At 43.0% G+C, this 21,735-nt stretch overlaps 3 protein-coding genes across 5 annotated transcripts; 1 reads left to right on the top strand and 2 right to left on the bottom strand.

Annotated features, from left to right (window-relative positions):
* Positions 1–2,790: 2,790 nt before the first annotated feature.
* On the bottom strand, positions 2,791–5,573 carry LOC103715539 (mraW methylase family protein). Of its 2 annotated transcripts, none has more exons than XM_008803201.6 (5): positions 5,087–5,573; positions 4,725–4,970; positions 4,500–4,568; positions 3,627–3,819; positions 2,791–3,317 (listed from the first exon to the last, which is right to left on the bottom strand). In XM_008803201.6, the coding sequence occupies exons 1-5, from the start codon at positions 5,468–5,470 to the stop codon at positions 2,923–2,925; spliced, it is 1,287 nt and encodes a 428-aa protein (XP_008801423.4). In that variant the 5' UTR covers positions 5,471–5,573; the 3' UTR covers positions 2,791–2,922. The 2 variants fall into 2 exon arrangements, with proteins under 2 accessions (XP_008801423.4, XP_026663663.4); XM_026807862.4 differs by having other exon boundaries at positions 4,725–4,998; positions 5,087–5,568.
* Positions 5,574–7,440: 1,867 nt separating this feature from the next.
* On the top strand, positions 7,441–10,748 carry LOC103715537 (pentatricopeptide repeat-containing protein At5g52850, chloroplastic). The gene has a single exon (XM_008803199.6). The coding sequence runs from the start codon at positions 8,106–8,108 to the stop codon at positions 10,638–10,640; it is 2,535 nt and encodes an 844-aa protein (XP_008801421.1). The 5' UTR covers positions 7,441–8,105; the 3' UTR covers positions 10,641–10,748.
* Positions 10,749–11,539: 791 nt separating this feature from the next.
* On the bottom strand, positions 11,540–18,856 carry LOC103715536 (uncharacterized). Of its 2 annotated transcripts, none has more exons than XM_008803198.6 (6): positions 18,207–18,856; positions 14,301–14,354; positions 14,111–14,191; positions 12,574–12,643; positions 12,386–12,474; positions 11,540–11,944 (listed from the first exon to the last, which is right to left on the bottom strand). In XM_008803198.6, the coding sequence occupies exons 1-6, from the start codon at positions 18,369–18,371 to the stop codon at positions 11,810–11,812; spliced, it is 594 nt and encodes a 197-aa protein (XP_008801420.1). In that variant the 5' UTR covers positions 18,372–18,856; the 3' UTR covers positions 11,540–11,809. The 2 variants fall into 2 exon arrangements, with proteins under 2 accessions (XP_008801420.1, XP_008801419.1); XM_008803197.6 differs by having other exon boundaries at positions 12,386–12,477; positions 18,207–18,618.
* Between the last annotated feature and the right edge of the window lie 2,879 nt (positions 18,857–21,735).

A 21,735-nucleotide genomic window follows, 5' to 3' on the forward strand; every position in this document is an offset into this window, starting at 1 on the left:
TCATTTTTATTTTAAGAAATAAAAATTATATAACGCGAGATAAATTTAATATTTAATATTTCTTATTTTTTAAAATATTTTTTAGTATTTCTTAAAAAAGAATAAATTTTAAATATTTTGAAAAAAATATTTTTTTACTGTTAATATCAATATTTATTTTTATCACCGTCACTTATCATCTTTGCCGCTAATCCGGTCATTATCTCTATCATCGTAACTACTACCATAACTATTTTCATTATTAACTTTTCTATACCATATCATCATTGTCTCTACCATATTACCAACATATTACCATCACCATTACTAGAGGTGTGATAGCACCATTGTTATTAATCGCTACTTACACCAAATAATCAATATCTTTACTGTTATGATGTCGTCATCCTTATCTCCGCTACATCACTGGTGTTCCGCCACCACCACCAGCAGCACCACCACTGTCATTATCACCATCTTTGTCATACCATCGATATCCCCCCACTACTGATACCTTCGACATTTCTATTACCTTCATCATTATGATCATCTCCTCCATCCTCGCTATAGTTATGTTTTTAACTAAACTCACACCATCATTAAAACTATGATTGATCAAAGATAAAAAACCAACTAACAATGGACGATGAGTCTACTGCAATGGTAACAAACAGGTATTCTTATTTCTATATATTTTGGCTATGGATGTAGGACGAAAGTTATATCTTTCGCATGAGAGACGAATTCATCTTCCATCACAAGAATCCACCATTGAGTTGCGCAATGGTCATTTCAAGATGCAATCCAACATGCGTAAATACCTTTAGCCAACCTAGATTTTACCCTTATGCATTTCGAGATATTTAAATCATGGTAGACGAAATGATTTCTTGATTTGCATGGTTGCCATCCTGTTGGCATATTAACACTAAGCAGTAAAGCGTACAACAATTTATGATATTACATAATAATTTTTAGCAGGTCTGGTTATCTTTTGGTACATACTCGTTGTGCCATGATACATACCCAACTGTATCCATGCACCAGTTACATATCATCCATGAGCTTTTGCAAAACTTGCATACGTGACCTACAAAACAGGTGTGCACGACGCATCTCAAACTCACGGCTCTTTTTTGAAGAGGGGCTAGATGACAATTGCCATTTCAGGCCCTTATTATCTACTACTGACTAACTTTGCAGAAAGCCTTTTTTTTTTGGTACGTATTTTTAGTGTGCTTTTCAAGCAAATGGCATGCCATTCAATATATGTTGAATCATTCAATCAACAAATCAGTCTAATTACCATCAAATGCTGAAAACTATGCTTATATTTTAGGATGGAAGTAGCCTATTTTTAATTCAACAACTAGCTGAATTCAACACATATAACCCTAAAGTTATTTTCTAGCCAACTTACTCTGTTGCGAGCCCATTCTCTAGCTTGTTTAAATCATATTGATGAAAATATCCAACCTTTTTTTCTCCTTTTCCTACACGTGTGTATATAGCTTCTTATATTTTGTAGTTTATAAAGATAATGAGAACTCAAACTGACATCATTGCGGCAGCTATTTCCTTTCATGTAATGGTAATTAGTATGAGTGTAGACCCAGCTGACGGTTCTTTGCATAATAAAATGTCCCGTTTTATGGACATTTCTCTGATTGGATACCAACTAAAAATTAGGACATATGTTCAGTCACTGCTCTAGTATGAAATTAAAAGGTATAATGAGGTGAAGGGTATTATTAGCCTATTTCCTGATCTTCACCAGCTTGGAAGTTAATTTCCTGGTCTATCCTCTTTAGTCTATTTTCTTACATACTCATATAGTTTAAGCATATTGTATTAGCCTGGTCCTTCTTTTCTTTCTTCCCCGACTTTAGAAAAGCGTGAGGTGTTCCAATACCTCTTCTTCCCTGCAAAATTTTCGGATGAGCATCATTACAATCATTTCTTCTCCAATTTATAGCTTATATTTAGTTTGTCTAACCTTCTTCTCGATGGCACTTTGAAACGTCTGGGTATCCTTATCATATAGAGATTGGACTGATAGCAAACTTTTGCCTATGGAGCGATCGAGTATCTTGACCGCCAACATATGCATCGAGTGACTGACTATCACACAAGTCCTCGTATCGCAGTAAAATCCTGCAAATGAACCTATTGCTATATTAAGCGGCAAGAGTGAAGAGTGATACAACTAGGTCCTACATCAGGGTCATACGTGATGTGATAGATCCAATTAATCAAGTGTTGATCAATCTTATACCTAGTGCACTTTGATCGGAAATCCAAGTCTAGCCCACCAGTGCAATTCCGTATCCTTAATGGCATGCATCCTGTTAGCATCTTAATTGCACGCTTAGATCTGGACTCGTAGATTTAGCCTTTGAAAGATCCTAGAGTAGCCTCTTTTTTTTTTTTTTGCTGGAAATCCTAGGGTAGCTTCAATTACCTAATAGAATTGCTAGATGAGAAGAGTCGGCTTACATACAATAAGAGTTTACCTCACATACAGTAAAGCTCCAAACCCAGATGGGTTTTTCAAATGGTACTGGCCTATCATTTCGAAGGAGGTGTTCCTTGTTGTGGAGAGATGTTATCCCTATGGATGGATAATTAAGACCGGACAACTTGTGTATTACTCAAAGTCTGGTGAGTTAGGTCTCACGGGAGTAATTGCAACTTGCAAGGAATCCTTCTTGGAAATTAATGTGCACTAGCTATGTCAAGATTTAGGCAGGTGGCGGCACGATATGATAAATTTTTTTTAACAAAGAAGTAATTAATAAAAAGCTAAACTAATTTTATCGGTATAGATGCAATCAGATTCATCCAGAGCAGCCAAAAAGGGCACTAAGGTTTAACATATGACGAACCCAAGAAAGCTTCGTTAGTGTGGGTACAAATGCCGTTGCTCATAAAAAACATTGCTGTTCAGAGCTTGCGAATAACTCTAAGCTTAGCGCTTCTGCACCTGCGATTTAATTTCTCTTCCTCCTTGGAAGGTGTTATTGGCCGCTTTGTCAGAACGGTACCATGACTTCCCTGCACTCTATGCCTACTCCACGTTTCTCCTCCGCCATCAGCCTCGTCCTCCCTCTGACCCTTACCATTCAAATCTCCTTCACCCCTCTCGATGATGTCAAGAAACGTCCGCTTCACAATTCTGTCCTCCAAACTGTGGAAGGAGATGACGACAAGCCGACCACCAGAGGAGACGCAATCAAAGCAGGCATGTATAGCATCTTCTAGAGTCTGGAGTTCATCATTAACTGCTATCCTAAGTGCTTGAAATACCCGCGTCGCCGTCTTGATCCAACCATGCCTTCCTGCAGTTTTAAGTTTAACCATGAGATATTCATCCAAGACACAGGAACGGATGATCACAAAATTTGTTAGGCTGATATCTCTGCCTCCAATGGCCGAGCGGGAATTAATTCCGAATCATGGGCCAATGGACTTGACGGTGATCTCCAGATGACTATATTCATGCAATTCAGTACAGGAAATCAAAACCACGTCTCAACTAGGCCATATACATCATTCTCGTCATCCAATCCAGGTTTCTCTGGTGTTTTTTCAGTGTACCTCCTGCTGTACGTACGTGCAATGTTAGCATTCAGTATCGGATCACCTACCTCCAGACCCGGCAGATGTGCTCCGCACGAGATCTACAAGTTGAGCCGTAGAATGCAATCCCCCATCTGCACGAGCACCCACAATTTGTTTCTGAAGAAAACGCCAGTTGCTTTCCTCTCCATAATCACGCAATACCCGTCCCACTTCAGAATCAGGCCAGTAATTCAAGATATCCTCCGCTTTCAAGCTTGCCTGTCACAATCCTGTTCAATCGGTCAAATATCCCCAGAATCTATCTTTCTATATCCCGAGAGCTTACCTGAGAACTGGGAGGTTGTCTTCATCATGAATATAATGACAAATTCAATCCTATTATGCGTAAGATGATCATACATCAACTCAGGTAACAAAACAAAAAATAAAGAAGAGGCAGAACAATATATAGGTATTGAGCCAGCTAATGAAATAAGCATGTCGTAAAGGCAGCAACGTGTTACAGCAACAGCCATGGCCTGGGATTATCATGGTGGCAAAGAAGCCAACTCGTAGCGAATAAAAGTTTCGAACCTATACTCATCATTTAGTTAAACTAGATCAAAAACGAGGCATGAAATCATGTGAGGAGATCATCCAACAAGGTAGAGGTGGCTAGGGATGCTCTACACATGGGGCTCCCCGTAGGCGAGCCGCGTGGCGAGCAGCTCGTGCCCGGGTCAAAATTCAACTCGAAATGGAGCTCCCTTAAGGGGGCACGATCCATGGAAAACCCCCTCGAGTAGGTAGCAGAGAACAGAGAGCTTAATCTTATTAGTCGGATGCAAAGCAATCTCTAGAACTTTGAAGTCAATGCCTCTCCACAGAGCAACAACGTCAGAGGCACAGAACCGGAATATCTTTGCTATGAAGGGAAGAGGTTTAGAGGCAGCTCTCACCTGAGGGTTCATCCGCATATCCAGAGGCCCATCGCCAAGCACACTGAATCCTCTGTCCGAATTGTTCACCTGCTCCGTACAGCACACGCAGCACTTAATTTACGGCGGCAATCTCTCAAACAGGAAGGAAGCGAAAATCAAACGACTCCTCAGACTCCCCACCCACTCCCCCGCCCGTGGGCTGTATGCCTGTATATGCGTTTTGTGACCAGGGAGGGGTTATACCTGCATGGATGACATTCCCAAGTCCATCAGGATCCCGTCGACTCCGCCTTCGAGGAGGTTCTCGTCGATGCCGCCAAGAACGGACTTTATGTACTTGAAATTCCGGACATGGGTGTAAGCTTTCAAGCTGCCGTCGCGAGGATTATCATTTAGGAGGTCTTCGATCCGCGCTCGAGCCTTGTCATGGGCGACAGGATCCACGTCCAGACCGACATACAGCTCCAGCTCTCTATGCGCCTCTATAATCTGTTGGGAAATAGATCGAACACCACAGCTACGAAGATAAGATAGCCATCAACAAAATGAAAAAGCCGGAAAAGGGGGAGGGAGGGGGCGAGAGAGGGAGAGAGAGAGAGACGGACGGCGACGGAGTGGCCTGCAGCACCGAGGGTGCAGTCGACGAAGGAGCGGAGGTGGAGGTGGCGGAAGACGTCGAGCACCTCGCCCAGCATGACGGGCAGGTGGGCGTGGCCCCCTGCGGCGTCCGCGTAGCGCCGGTAGAGGTCCCAGTCGAAGCCGGCCCCCGAGCGCGTCCGCCTGGTGAGATGGTCCGCAAAGGCAGACGCGGTGCTCTTGGCCGCAACTCTCTTCTTCTCGGCTCTTGCCCTGGCACCGCAAGCAGCAGCGACGGCAGCGAGCTCCCGACCACCTTGCCGCAAACGCCATCTCCGTTCCCAGCGGACGAGGGAATGGAGACGGGCATGGGGATGCGGTGGGTGGAGCAGGAAGACACGCCGCGTTGCCATGATATATATTTAAGACAAGACGATGCACCAGCCCTTCACACCACCAACCCTTGGCGGCGAAGAAGGCCGAGATTGCTCGACTACACTGTCGATGTGTATGTCAGAAACTTCCCTTTTCAATGATCCAGGTTGCTGTCCTTTTTTCAAGTTTTAATTTATTATTTTAACCGCTATGCTTATTGATATTTTTTCTTTTCTTAAATAATAATTTTGATTAGGTTTTGGGGTATGAGGCCGTTTGAGATTATTTTTGGAGGGGCTAAAAACAATTTCTAAAGTCCCGAAAGCACTTTTATGCAAGGACTTATGTGTGTGTCTTTGCTCCCACATCAATTATCGAAGAGTTTTTGTTTGATCAAGTAACCCAAAAAATATCTTACAAGTAGTCTTTTTGGATGAGTTTTAAGTTGTTATGCATGATATCAGAGTAGATCCGCCATGTAGCTTATGTAAAATAGGAAACACTGCAGCACGGATTCATAGAGGCTAACCATGGATCAATCGTGGTGTTTGTGATTTGATTTGAATACATTTCGATCCTTAGCCTGACAAAGTTGTTAAGGCTTAGTTTAGGAAAAGTATGAGAGGCCCTATGCAGACGTGTCTTTAGTCTCATATCAGTTACTCGGCCAGAGAAATTTTGAATCAAGGAATTCAAAAAAAATACCTTCCGATTAGTTTTTTTAGATAAATTCTAGATTGTTATAAAAATATATGGATAATTTTTTTTATCATTTCTCATATTAAAAGTTTTTCCAACTTTGTTACTAAACATATATTAAAGATTTATAGTATTTTACCTGAGTAAGAATCTTGTATTTTCGTTCTCAAGCAATAATCACTAATTTTATTAGCTCATATAACCGGAATTAACAAAAAAAAACATATTTATTCGGGGTCTTACCACTTGTGTGGTACCCCACATGGGTGGGTCACTTGGACACCATGCTACCCTGCCCTAACTCCCTGATATTTTTTCAAATGCGTATAATGGGAAGAGGAGCTAGAGGAGCCTTCCCACCCTTTGCTCCGAAATATCTGGGCAATGATGGAGGCTGGAGGGGCCTTCCAGGCCAAGCATATATTTCATAAAGTTAATGGGGTTGTGGACTGGGTAGCTGCTTATGTAGCCAGTCACTCCAGTAGTACCCTGTAGGCTGGAGATAGGAAGTTATCCCTCGCACTCCGAGGTATTTTGTTTTTTGATTTTATTTGGTGTATCCATACTCGTCAGGTATGATCTACCTGCCTTAGCAAAAAAAAAAAAAAGAAAAAAAAGGAGCTTAGACTGGGAAAGGCTGAAGAGCATTAACTCGCTCGCTTGAAGAGAGTGGGCAGAAAATGAAAAACTAGCAACAACGGTTAATCTTGGTGCGAAGAAAAATGTAGAATACCTTAAAGATACGGAATGTTTGAACCATGAGAACATGCAGCTTCAGATTTTCTTTCCAGCCATGAGAAAGGGGCGCATTTATTGCTCATGTGTAGTTTATTTAAGAAGTTTTGCTGGTGAAAATGATTAGCGACCAATGTCGTAGCTCGGAATGTGAATTCTTGTTATATCATCTGAGTTTCAATGCAGGGGGAAAAGTAGTGAAATAAATTTGTTCAATTTGGAGCAACCTTTTTTTTAACAAAAAGAAAACTTTGTCACATTAATGATGGAGTACATCATTTTGCACAACTATGATATGATTTAAACGGATCGAAAATCTTGCTTTAAGACATTTTGTTGGAAAATTGCACCATAACATTATATATATATAATTATATATATATATATATATATATATATATATATATATATATATATATGATTTGTGATAGCAGATGTAGATAGGAAAACATATATTCTTTATTTTAATTATACATATCACCATCCATTCTAAAACCCTGCCATTGTATTTGAGCGCTGCTTTTTATTGAAGAAATTTACTTGCAAATTTCTAATATATATGTATGCATTTTTTTATGTATGTAGTATAATTTTTTTGGCGGTATTGCCGTGCAAAAAGGGGCAACATAGTCTCTCTCTTTCTCTCTCTCTTATAAATGACAATTTAACTTACGATTTCATAATTAAATTAATTTTCTATTACAACACTATGCAATGATGAAGTTCTGGAACTCTCTACCCTTTCTCTTGTTGGTGAAGGCCCTTTCTTCTAGCTTTTCTTATGGATTGTTGATGTAGTTGAAGTCCCCTGCACGACCATGGGATATCCCTGTTGGACCAGCTTGACTGCCTCCTCCTACAGGACCATCCTGTCCCTAAAATCCATGCTCGCGGTAGCTTGAATCCATGGAGCACCATGTTCTCCAAAAATCACCATATCTACCTATTGATGGTATACATTGAAAATGTCGAGGTTAAAATATCCTTGTCTTTAGGTTGCAATAATACCGTCCGACAATTCTTTAGACTCCACTGCATAGATTTTGGTAACTTCCGTCCAGCTCGCTAAAAGCTCCCTCTCGAGAGCCGGGTTTTAAAAAAAACACATCCAAATGGAGGTGTTTTCAGCGAAGGAGGTGCCGTCGCCGAGGGCCCCAGCGACGGACCACTCTTCGCCGCTCGCGGAGCTGCCCCTCTCCCTTGTCGCCAATCTCTTCATTACCCCAACCACACAGTAGCATGAGCAGCTGCCGGATCACGGTCTTGACCAGCTTCTTCCACCGCTCTCCGTTCCATGCTAGTCCTGTTCCTGCTACTTTCTCCCCACATCCCGCACCATCATTCTTTACGTCTCTCTCCCGCTGCACCCTACCGCACGACCCCCATCGGCACCCGCATCTATTGGATTCGGTTTTGGATTCGTATTCGGATACGGATGGAGCAGAGAAGCGAGCGTCCGCCGCCTACGTCGTCGCCGAGGTTGAGTGCCCGGCGCTGCTGTCTCGCTGCAGGTCCCTGCGAGAGTGCATCTGCGTGCACGGCTTCATTATCAAGGCGGGCCTGCACGGCCACCTCCTCCTCAGCAACCGCCTCCTCGCCCTCTACTCGAGATGCTCCGGCGGAGCAGCCGAAGCGCGCAAGCTGTTCGACGGGATGCCCCACCGGGATGCCGCCACCTGGAGCGGCATCATCTCGGCCTACTCTCGCAGCGGGGATCACGAGGAGGCCCTCCGCTTCTTCCAGCGGATGCTGCTTGCCTCCGGTTCTTCCGCCGCGAACGAGTTCGTGCTCTCGAGCGTCGTGCGCTGTGCCTCCTCGCTCCGGGCGCTGGATCTGGGGATGCAGGCTCACGCTCACATATTGAAGCGCGGATTCGGATCCAACACCGTCCTGGGCAGCGCTCTGCTCCATCTCTACTCCAGATGTAGCGGGCTCGAAGAGGCAGCCCGGATCTTCGCCCTGATCGACTGTCGAGACGCCGTCTCCTGGACCGCCATGATCTCTGCTCTTGTGGATGCTGAGGACTGGGGCAGCGCCATACAGATGTACGCCTCCATGATCGAGAGCGGGACCACGCCTACCGAGTTCACGTTCGCCAAGCTTCTGACGGCCTGCGTAGTTCTCGGCCAACGGTGGGGCGCACTGCTCCACGCTCACCTCGTCCTCTGGGGTTTGGAACTTAATTTGGTCCTCAAGACGGCGCTCGTCGACATGTACTGCAAGTGCCGCGACGTGAGCACCGCTCTCAGAGTCTTCCGCCAAACGCCGGAATCTGATGTGATGGTGTGGACGGCACTGATCGCAGGGTACTCCCAGGTGGAAGGCTACCGCGAGGCCATCTCGACATTCCGAGAGATGGAGGCCGCTGGCGTCATGCCCAACTCCTTCACGTATGCCGGGATCCTCAGCGCCTGCGCGTCGTCCCCGGTGCCTGAATTGGGGAGGCAGCTCCATGGACGGGTGGCCAAGGCCGGGTTGGAGCACGATGCGTCCGTGGGGAACGCGCTGGTGGACCTGTACGCCAAATGGTCCCCGGATTTGGAGGACCCCGTGCGCGCCTTCCAGCGGATCGCCTCTCCAAACGTGGTCTCCTGGACGGCTTTGATCGCAGCACTTGTCCGACACGGGAGACACCGAGACGCGTTGGCAGCGCTGACAGAGATGCGAGCCGCCGGAGTGGAGCCCAACTCCTTCACCTTGTCCACGCTCCTCAAGGGCTGTGGTGGCGACTCCGGCGAAGCACAAGCACAAGTAGAAGCTCTGGCTCATGCGAGGAAGCTCCAGGCCTACGTGCTCAAGACCAGCCTGGACTCGGCGGATGCGGCTGTCGGGAACTCGCTGGTGGACGCCTATGCTCGATGCGGGGGGGCGGACGAGGCGTGGGCCGTGGCGAGCACGATGGTGCCCCGCAAGGATGTGCTCACGTACACGAGCTTGGCCAAGGGGCTGAACCAGATGGGCCTCCACCGGAGGGCTCTAGCCTTGATCCATCGCATGAGCGAGGAGGGCGTGAGGATGGACGACTTCAGCCTCGCCTGCTTCCTATCCGCTGCTGCAGGCTCGGCGGCTGTGGGGTCCGGGAAGCAGTTGCACTGCTACTCGGTGAAGTCCGGGTTGCGCAGCCGGATATCGGTCTCCAACGGCCTTGTCGACATGTACGGCAAATGCGGGAGCATTGATGAGGCTCGCAGTGTCTTCATGGCGATCCAGGCGCCGAATGTGGTGTCGTGGAACGGATTGATATCCGCGCTGGCATCCAATGGGCGGTTCGTGGAAGCCTTGTCCGCTTTCGAGGACATGAGGCTGGCGGGAGTCCCGCCGGACGGCATCACCTTCCTGTTGGTCCTGTACGCCTGCAGCCATGGCGGCCTGGTCGATGCGGGCATCGAGTATTTCAACTCCATGGAAGAATTGTACGGTGTGCCCCCGCGACACGATCACTATGTTTGCCTGGTGGACATGCTGGGCCGAGCCGGCAGGCTGGAGGCAGCAGCGCAGGCCGTAAAGACCATGCCCTTCCGACCGGATACGTTGATCTACAAGACCCTGCTTGCTTCCTGCAGGTTCCACGGGAACCTGGTTCTTGGAGAGTGCATGGCGAGGAATGCGCTAGGGATCGACCCGGCGGATCCGGCGATCTATGTGCAGCTAGCAGGCATCTATGATGATGCAGGGAGGCCAGAGTGGAGTGAGCAGACTCGCCGGATGATGAAGGAGAGGGCGCTAAGGAAGTGCCCCGGCCAGAGTTGGATGGAGGCGGAGAAACTGACATGACAGAGTGAAGTGGCACAACTAGGTCCTACATCAGGATCATATGTGATGTGATAGATCCAATCAATCAAGTGTTGATCAATCTTACACCTAGTGCACTTTGATCGGAAATCTAAGTCTAGCCAACCAGTGCAACTCCATATCCTTAATAGCATGCATCTTGTTAGCATCTTAATTGCACGCTTAGATCTGGACTCATAGGTTTAGCCTTTGAAAGATCCTAAAGTAGTTTCAATTACCTAATAGAATTGCTAGATGAGAAGAGCTAGCTTACATACAATAAGAGTTACCTTATATACAATAAGGCTTCAGACCTGGATAGCTTTATACTCTCCTTGTTGTGGAGAGATATGGATGGATAATTAAGACAGTGATCGGCGCCTCTAAGGTTTTATCCTTTTAATAACTCAAGAGATTCAAAAGCCTGGATATTGCTAAAAATATATTTAAAAAAGAAATACAGCATAAAGAACTATAATGTCAAAAGAGCTACAGAAGCGAAGCTGAGGCGAAAATGACCCATCCAATTGAAACGATCAATGCACGTCCGGTAACACTTGAGAGAGCCCCCATTAGGTTAACCTAATAAGATGATATGACATTGTTTCTCGGAGTCAATGATTTTTGTGGAAAAAAACTCTCAAAATCACTAGAATTGTCCTCAATAGGAACAAGTGATGGGCAAGGGTCCTTCAGGCAGTCATCTAGGAACATTGGAACAAAACTCTGATAATGATGTCAGTTCCTTTTCTTTTCCCTTGCCTGTCCCCCAAACCTGTTAGCCCAAACCAGGCCAACGCCACCCACCCACACACGTATAAAAAAACATTAAAGGCTTTCCAACCGGAAAAAAGAAAAAAGATAGACGAATGATGCCTACCATGATACGGACTTCCATAAGATTATAAGTTCACAATCATCAAGAAAACATTTTAATTGAAGTAAACTTCCACTTAGAGACACACTACGGGAACTAGAGGTTACAAACAAGCACATAATATGAAATTTTATAAATGTACCCTTACGAGGTTTAAAGGGCTTGGCGTATCATGAGCACGAGATTAGAAAATGATAAGGTTCCATTGCAAACAAGAAATTACACACAGGTAAGAGCTAGCATCAGCAGTGATGGCACCAAAAAGACCGACACCGCAAAAAGGCTTCCCGTCCCTTTATCTATCTTTCAGCTCTTCTTCAAATTTTAGTAATTGTTCACGTATAGGTGTCAGAAACAACCTCAGATCCTTGCAGATCTGCATACTATCCTCCATTTCAAGGCCCTTCTCTTCACTAAGCCTTATCTCAATCTGCAAGTTAAATAAAAAGGGATTAAAACTACAACTAAAGAAGACTCAATGAATCGCCATCATAATCTAAAGGCTTTTCCCATCAAACATATGGTTAACTATAAAGCACAACTCGACGTTGAGCAGGCTCCATGGAAAGATCGAGCAGATTCTACAATTTATCACAGGCCCAACATCTGTGAGCCAACTTTTTAAGAAAGAGAAGGGCCTGCTTTAAAACCCAGATATAGTTGCCAGGTAGGCAGACCTCCCTTGGTAGTTGCAATTTAAGCTCATGAAATCAAGAAGCAATAACCCCAGATTCCCCTACACTTGCAAAGACCCATAGGTGAAGCTCAAAACCATCAAACTAGAGCATTCTACAATCCATATCAATCCTATTCCTCATCTTAAAATTAGCTTGTCAGCAAGCTTAAGAGCCAATAACATCATGGCACATACCTGCAAGTCGTCAAGCTCACCAAATGAAAATTCAGGAATATCCAAGTGGCCTTTGATCTTCTTCTTCTCCTCTTGGATTAACCATTCCCCTGCTTCCATTATCCATAAGTTTATCAACACACAAGGTATAAAAGGAAAGCATTATCAAGCAAAAAGAACAAAAACCTTAGATTAAATGCACCCTGTACCTTTGAATTTCAGAGTCAACTCATAGGTGTAGCCCACTCTCTTCTTGTTACGCACAGTGATCAAGAATGCCTGCTCAACATCCAAAAACTTTAAATTGACCGGTCGATAAAACAAAATTTTCTATACTGTAAACAACTTTAAACAAATAAAAAAATCACTAAATGAAAAGGGAGATTCCATTTGATTGAAGGATTTGGTAAAAAGCGTAGGGTGTTTTATATAAAAAGGAAGATACTTGGGATGACATTCTTTTATTTGTTTTGCAGCTCAGAAGAAATTGATGTACATACTATGACTTTTTTGGAAAGACTTGCAATGATAGCCCTTATTCACGAAGCCAACCCTATTTGCTGGGAAAAGGATTGGCAATTACAGATTATGTGAAAGGAGTATGACAAATGAATGATGCAGATGCACAATATTAAAAATATGTCAAAGTGAAAAAAAGAAAAGAAAAGCGAATGCTGCGTCAATTAATATAGAATCAAAAATAATAACCAAAATGATCAAGCTACCAAAGGAGCCTGTTAAGCAAATTCAATTATGGAAACAAAGTTGGCAACTGATAAAAGCACTTCCACTTCATGCAACAATTGCAACTTCAACACATTTATTTAATTAGTAGTCGAGTCAGGAGTCGTTCAGAGAGCAATTTTCCTGAGAGAGCGGGCCTAATTGTAATGACAAAATTGGAGATCAAAGAAGGTTAATATTGTACATTTTGCAAGTGTTGCTATTGTTAAATTTACATGTTGCTACTGTTACACAAACAATGGCAAAGTGAACCCTCCGCAAAGCCTTCAACAAACATTTTTGAGTCCTGAAGCCTTCAACACAGATGGTCATCACTTGATTCTCTAACGATGCCACACCGACTTCTACCTCAATATCCGATGCAATGCTGCAATTATGCACATGCTTCTATAAACTCTCAAGACACTATTAGTTGCTAGAAGTTCTCTCAAGGTTAAGGGATAAAGATGATAGTCAATACTATGTGCATCTGGAAAATCTTCATTCTCCTGTCATTAATATTGGATCAGATGCAGAGGCTCAACTCCATGAAATATTTCAGAGGAATTCACTCTTACATAGACCTACTCTAAAATCCCGGGAATGGGTTATCTATCATGTCCATGAGTTTATAATTAGTGAAACCATCAACAGAAAGCTCAAACACCCATCAACTAAGGGTACTTGACCTAAGGGAATTTCATGCAAAGACTTCTCACATAAATCCACAAAAAACCCACAAAATTTTATCCTTCTAAATGCTGGTTTTGCACTAAGGGGTAGCAAATTACTCGAATTGCCTGAGAATTTTGAGGCTTCATCAATGTATGCTTTACCAGTGGAAAAGACTAATAAACCTATTGCTAGTCTAATAAGGGTATTTGTGTCTGACTGAAGACAGAATTCCATGAAAAGAGTCGATATAAATCCACAGAGATAAAGGAAAAATCCACCAAATTGCTTCCTACTAAATTCAGTTTCTGCAATAAGGGTTAGCCAATTGACCACTAAATATATACTCACATCGCCTGAGCATTTTGACACTTCATCGATGGATGCTTTACCACTGGAAAACTCCAATGAAGCCAAAGAGCTAAGCAACTCCTGCAATTCAAGATCAGAAGACAGCCAAAAAAAAAAAAAATGCAAGTAATTAGAATGTCTTGGCAATGCTGATTGATATAAAAACTCTCGAGTGTGTAGAGTACTAAACCTTTATTCGACTGCTGGCCCATGAATTAAGGTTCTTCTCCTCCCAAGTTCCAGCCTGCAGACACATGCAAAGCGCTACGTTTAAGAAAATAAATGAATTAGCAATAATAATTTCCTAGTTAACTGCCTAGATCTATAGTTTTCAACCTGGGAGAAACGCAATCAACTCAAACAACTAAATTCAAGCTAATATACTGCCCATCTAAATCTTTAATATGTATTCAAGTTATCATTTCAAAACACGGGCAGCAATGATTCTGGTCAAAATCAGGATAACAAAGGTAAAATGACAATAGCTCATAAGAGGAGCTCAAACTATGAATTGAATCTTCATTTAAAATTCATCAATGCCAGAGCTTCAACCACAGGCAAAATGTCATAACTTAGAAATGGGCAGAGGGCTAGCTATTGCTTCAGCCACAAACAATAGGCCATATCCTGCAATGGTCAGGAAGTCGCATATAGGCAAACATGTGCGGTGTCATTAACAAATAGTTATAAGATGGGAGGATATCTCCAAATAAAAGAGAGACAGATGGGCAATGAAGCTAGTCCCACAGAAAAAGATTCAGTTAGCGGAACAGGAAAGAGGAAAAAACCATGAAGATTGGTTATAACTGCAAGCTTAGATATGCAGGAAGAATAGTACCAAGAAGAATCAAAATATTATTGCACAAATATCTGAAGGATCCATTAAACATGTGAATAGGATAACTGGCACATCAATAATTATCAAGTCTTAGCAAGTGAGCCAGTGTAATTGGCATCTATACACCACAAATAGAGAGGTGTAGTGGCAAGATCAGGAAGTGCAAAACATATGAACAATGGATATTCATGGATTCTGACCTAAGAGAGAAGCAGCGGACGCCAGTAAATATGTGATGGACATTGGTCTAAAAAATAGAAAAACAACAGGTGAATGAAACTTAAGTTTGCATTTCATACGATCCATCAATAGCAAATACAAATTTACAAGCATGCATGCTTTTATGCATTTGATTCCCATTTGCTTGTGGCTAAATACATATACATGGACGTATGCATGCACTCACCTACACGTAGACACAAACACATTTATGTATTTGCTTCTCACTTGCAGCTAAATGCTCATATACATGTATGCATGCACACATGAGCACATTTATTCATTTGATTCACGCCTGTGGCTAAATACTCATAGGTGCTCATATACACGTATGCACACTTGCTTGTGGCTAAATGCTCAAATACATGTATGCGTGCATATACTCAGACACATGCACATGCACACACATACATAATATGAGATAAAAGTTACTGGCAATTGAGAATCCAAAGTTACATATTGAGTGTTGATCATTTTATCATGCAATGAAAAAAGCCATCAGTTTATACCATATAACAATAATGCTTGGTAGAGTCTGATCATTCCAGGTAATCGGGTATTTATGAACATGTGCAGTGCAGATAAAATTGATGAAATCAAAAGATAACCAAAATAACGTGGTAAATTGTAAAAGATGAACATACAACATCCTTCAGAGTTAAATTCATGGAGGAGTAAAACTAATCCAATAGCTTTCCTAAATCTGGTATATTGCAAAACATAAAAAGCCAGTTGCAAGAGAAGCTCTGGGAAAATCTGAATGAAAGAAAAGTACTTTAAATTAAAAAAAAGCTTAGTAGTAGAAAGTTGATAACCAAAACATGAGGAAATAGTACACATCTCCTACAATATTTAACGGGGACTCCTCTGAGTATCCACTGTTGGTTCAATGGTCTAACATGATAGCATATGAGGAAAGATAAGAATTACATGAGAATTACATGAAAGGTTAGAGAGTTTTAAAAAAAATACCCAACTGCTATAAATATAGGAGAATTAGGTGAATAGTTAGAGAGTTTCCCAAAAAGAAAATCTGCCCAACTGTCATAAATATGGGACAGTCTCAAGAAAAATAATTACATGACACAAGTATGTTGCATTTGATGTTGCATGAGATATTGGTGGCCCAGCTCAACTCCAAGGCATTACCCAAACCCACCTAAAGTCTGAATTGAAAGGTGCGAAGGTAATGATGTAAAACCAGCCTTGAAGGAATGAGCTCACAATTGCTACAATTTGATTTATATTTCACGCACCAAGAAAGAAGCAAGAAATCGGATCTTCTCTGGTTAACAAGAGAGAATCAGCAAGCAAGGTTGGAACCATGACTAAAAAGGGCATTTTCTTAAGACAAATTAATGCTATTGCAGGGAAAGGTGAAAAATAATGATGAAAGAAGAATTTCAAATTTTTAACATTTGAAAGACTAACTTCACACTGCCCCAGCCCTCAGTACTAACTCTGAATAATAAACTTCATATTCTCACGAACCCAGCATAAAAGGTCATCACTAGTAATTTAGGACAAAGTTTTTATGTCTTACAACATACTGTGAGTCAATTAAATAGAACTCAAAACAAACAATGGCCCAAAATTGAGTTAAAAAAAAAAAAATCTCCGGAAACCATAAAATGCATAATCTACACCTGGAAGTAAAAAGTACAAGATCCCTAGATCAGAAAAAACAAAGAACTTCGACCCCTGGGATTGAAAAACAAAACTAAATAGCAGCAAAAGTTAACAAGATAAAAGCATCTAAAGAAAACTGCCAAAGCCCAACATACAGTATTATATCAGTGCCCAAGCACAAGTATAGCATTGGTTCAGATCTAGCCATTTAAAAGATATGGAAGGGTCAGAGAGAGACGGTAGCTTAGGTGTGATAATGATTACGGCCAGAATGTGCACGAGGTAACCGAAGGCTACAACAAGTGGGCAAGCGATGTGGAATGGAACTGTGAAGAATTTGAGCAGCCACAAGATCAAAAAAAAAGAGAGTCAGGTTTGGAGACTGGTTATAATGCAAGCGTCATAGCCAGCAAGCATGTGTTAGAAATTTCACACCTAAAGTACGACAGTAGTGCTATAGTGGGCTTTAATGAGATTCTAGAAACTTCTTCCATCCTTAAATGGGTGAAGTTGTTTGAAATTGGTGAGATAGTTCCTTTTGTTTAAGTCCATGTCAGAGTATACCTAGAGTCCAGAGAGTCTGGCTAGAGCCTCAAGAGTCCGTTAGGTATTAGGAGTACAACTCTATTGGTCATGATGTAAGGAGGATCTCATGACCTAGACTTCATAAGTTATACGAGAGAAATTTTCCATCAACAAAGTTTTCTTTGCTTTGCTCTGTGACGCTTGTTCTTGAAGAGATTGGTGGGTCCATCAGCTTGAGTCAAGAGCACTTGAAGATGGTGGACTTGTCAGAGGATGGTGTTTCTCTCGCTGGTCATTTTTCCTCAAGGAGATGGAGAACTAACTATTTGTTTTCTTTTGCTATCTATGCTTGTTCTGCGTTAACCAGGATGGCAAGAGACCCTTTTGTTCTAAGATATGTTATTTGTGTGGAAAGAAATCGAAAGCAAATCGATGCCCCAAATTTGGCACGAGTTTAACATCCCAAAGCTGTCCTGAAGGTATTACAACGAGCAATATGAGAGGAACCCTACAGACCGGTATTGATGCAGCAATCAAAGATAAGTCAGGGAACTGAGTTATTGGAAGAAAAAAAAAATCAAACAGGAATTGATTTGTTGAGGAATTTAACATCTCGTATCCTGATGATTATCGAAACCCTAGGGCGGAGGTCAAGTTAAGTTTTGGATGCCCGCTATTTCTGTTTGCCTTTTTTTATTTTAAGATTTCTACATTTGGCAGCATTATCCATACCAGGAAGGCTCTTTCTTTCTCCCTTTCTTTCTTTCTTTCCACTTTTTCTAAAATAAATAAAAATCTACCATCGTAGTTAGGAACCGGTGGATGATGCATACATTGGGAAAGAAAGATAAAATGATAGCCAAGAGAAAGGTGAGGTTTTCTGACCTGATTCCAGACGGAGCCCAAGGTGGTGGACTGGGGTTGCTTGGAGATGTCGTCGGCGGAGAGCTTGCGAGGGACGGGAAGGGGGGCGGCGTCCTCCCTCGCCTCCCTTACCCAGTACGTGTACGATGTCTGCTGCTGCTGCTCGGCCACCCCGTCCCCTTCCATCGACGATTAATAATAATAGCTAACAATTACTAATGGAATTAATAATGGATGATGATGGTGTCCTCCTCCTCCTTCTCGGGGAGGAAGAGAGAGAGAAAGAACCCTTTCGTGGGGGTGGTTAGGATGGTCGGATTCGCAGGAAATAGCAAGGAGACCACCTCGCTCTCTTGTGCGGAGGATCAGATCAGACGAGAGACGACGAAGGAAGGAAATGGAACGAGTCGCCTCCGACAAGGTTGGGGGCAATAGAGGAGGGGGGTGGGGGTTTGGTTTTTTGTTTTGGGGCGACGGTTGACCGGAAAGAATCGGTCCGGAAAACTTCCCGAAGCTTCGCCGGTGTTCGGATACCTTCTCCTCGCTTCTATGCGCACCCAACTCCGGAACGGTCCCTACCTCGGTTAATTTGGACTTGGATTTGGGCTTGGATATAGGGACGAGGAGGATCGCGCTCCGTTCGGGTCCTGGGTTATCCCGGACCCAAGTTTGATCTTAACTTGCACAGGTTCCACACCTAACCCATTACGATCGGGTCGAACGGGTGGGTGCCGCCCAGGTTTTCACTTGCAGCCGGCGATCTTAACCATCGACATTGACCTCTTATATAACAACCACCGAAACACGTCATTTCATTGCCCTCATAGACCTAAGTAGTTAGATACAAGATCATAGTATATACCAAGCTTGCGCATGACGATCGTCCAAGTCTATATTTTCCTCGAAAGAACTACAGTACGGTTATAATTTATTCCCATCCATTAACCTTCCTAGCAAAGAGGAAACGGACTAGGGGTTTATTTAGATCATATGTATATCACCTTAATAGAGAACGGGAAAACGGCACGGTTTAGTTCTCGACGTCGGTGAACAAATTCAATATGTACCGTTCATCTGCAGCATATTGAACGTGATGATGGAGCAGCACACATATCTTGGAAGTCACATATTACAGCAAGGGTGCAACACACCTGAACTGGAGCAATTTGCGTATGCCCGTTGAACATACCAAGCATGAGTAGCAGGCATCAAAAGCCTGGCTGTCGGTCGATTCGTTGCTTTTCCTTTTAACGGTTGGTGAACGATTGGTGTCATTATTTATGTACATAGCCCATGTACAACTCATATACATCTAATCAATATAGTTCATACATAGCTTTTATACAGCTAAAAATAGAGAATATCAGCAACCGTTCTTGTTAAATATAGGTGCCGGGGTCCAATAAAAATAAAATGGAAAGTAATGTATAGCTACAGCTATTATACAAAAGATTTTTTGCATGGATACCCTTCTAAATATCAGATTTTGCGTGAATACCCTTCTAAAATTGATATTTGCATGTATACCCTCGTAAAATACTTACTTTGCTATTCTACCCTTTTTTTTTATTCTTAATTTTGCATATATATCCATGCCATCTAATGCCGTTAAAAAATTAACGGTTTCAAATTAAAATAACTAAAATACCCTTAATGAGCTTGATAATACTTTTAGTCTACGCCAATAACCTCACAAATGAAACCCTTAAAAGTTCAAATGTCATATTGATTGCGTATTTTGAGCAATCAAAGTTGTGCATTATACTCAGTGCACATGTTAAAACATGTACATGAGCATGCACCCAAATATATATGCACATACTATTGTCCGGAAGAGAGAGTCACATCTGTAACTGCAAATGGTTACGTCAGTTAAGTCTCACAAATAAAATGAATAGCCGTTTATGATTATGTTAAACAGAAGGATTTTTTACATAAACTAACTATGATTTGTTATTTTAGTTTAGACGACAAAAATACCAACAAATATAAGTAGACAACACTTGATCGTCTCACAAGTATTGTTAAATTGGATTGTGGTCGTCATCATTTGACTTTACAATTCGAAACGAAACAACAGGCTCGTAACACAAAGATGTAATTCTAGTGAAAATATATTTTATGATTTGCTGATAAAGTCACTATGTTTTTCTGTCTTATGGTAGCCCTTCTGTGCAAGTTAATCACGTTTAGCCATATGCATGGTGTTGTGGTTGAAATCTGGCCTGAGGGTGACCACGCCGGAGAAATCGGGAGAGCCGCCGGCCAGGATGGAGAAAGGATGGCACCTCCTATGCTTCGGGGACCCTGCACAAAGTCTCACTGGGCATTCCGGTGAGGACCCTCCGATGCTTAATTTAGAGTGGATGTTAAGTGGGTCCCCAAGTCTCCAGGCGTTACCTGATGTGAGCTATTTATAGTCCCTGCAAAGGTGCCCAGATGGTGGAGGTATGGCCCGTCCTCATCATAGGAGGATATGGCTTTAGCTAGGTGGCATGCAGTCAAGGCTTGCTTGAGGCACACGATTTGGGCAGTCCTTGTGGACAACATGGCGTTGACATGTGTGGCAGGATATGGCCCCTGACAGTAAGCATAGCTGGGGCAACAAAGCATGACCTCTAGTTGACAGGTGTGACCGAGCATGACCCTTGATAGGTGGGATCGGGTATGGCTCTAGGTATGCCATGATATGACCAGTAAGCAAGGCATGGTGTGGTGAGGTTGTGATATGCAGCCGCCTGCGCGAGATGGACGCGCGCGTGGTTGCGGCCGCGGGTGAGGTTGGGGAGGTTCGGAGGCCGCGACATATGTTTGACGAGGTCAGCTCGGTAAGCACTGAGGTCAGTGTTGAGGAGAAGAGGGGGTCCCGGACTTAGTCCCACATCGATTGAGTAGTGCAAAGGATTGTGCCTTATAAGGAGGAGCACACCCCTTTCCCTCGAGAGGCGCCTTTTAAAGAACAAAGCTGAGGGGAATATTGCCTTCAAAGGCGGCGCACATGCGTCCTTCCCCAAAGTGGACAATACCTCGCGTCGGGACGCAACCCTTTTTTCTGCTCTAACAGATGGTGCGGTGAGCGTGGACTCCCCCATAACCCTGTAAAAAACCTTTGGGTCAGCACGAATCCTTTCCACTAGGGGAGCTAGTGTTGGAGAGAAGAGGGGGCCTCGAACTTATTCCTACATCGGTTGAGTAGTGAAAAGGATTGTGCCTTATAAGGAGAGGCACACCCCCTTTCCTCGAGAGATGCCTTTTAAATGACAAAGCCGTGAGGAGATCACCTTCAAAGACTGCGCACGTATGTCCTTTTCTAAAGCGGACAATATCTCGTGCCGAGACGCAACCCTTTTTTCTGCTCTAACACATGGCACATGGCTTTCTTTTTGCCATGATGCATGGTTGGTATTATTTCATTTTAGCATTTAGCTAATGACGCAAGAGGATCCAGGGACAATTTAGAGTCCACCTGAGTTGCTTTTTGATATGTTCTTCAAAAAAGCCCTGGCATAGAATTTTTAGCCATAGATATGTACAATGCATATGAGAGAGA

The sequence above is a fragment of the Phoenix dactylifera genome, chromosome 11 (genome assembly GCF_051530095.1).
Source record: "Phoenix dactylifera cultivar Ajwa chromosome 11, Ajwa_hap1_PhDact_Kaust_v1.1, whole genome shotgun sequence".
In the NCBI taxonomy this organism is placed as follows: Eukaryota; Viridiplantae; Streptophyta; class Magnoliopsida; order Arecales; family Arecaceae; genus Phoenix; species Phoenix dactylifera.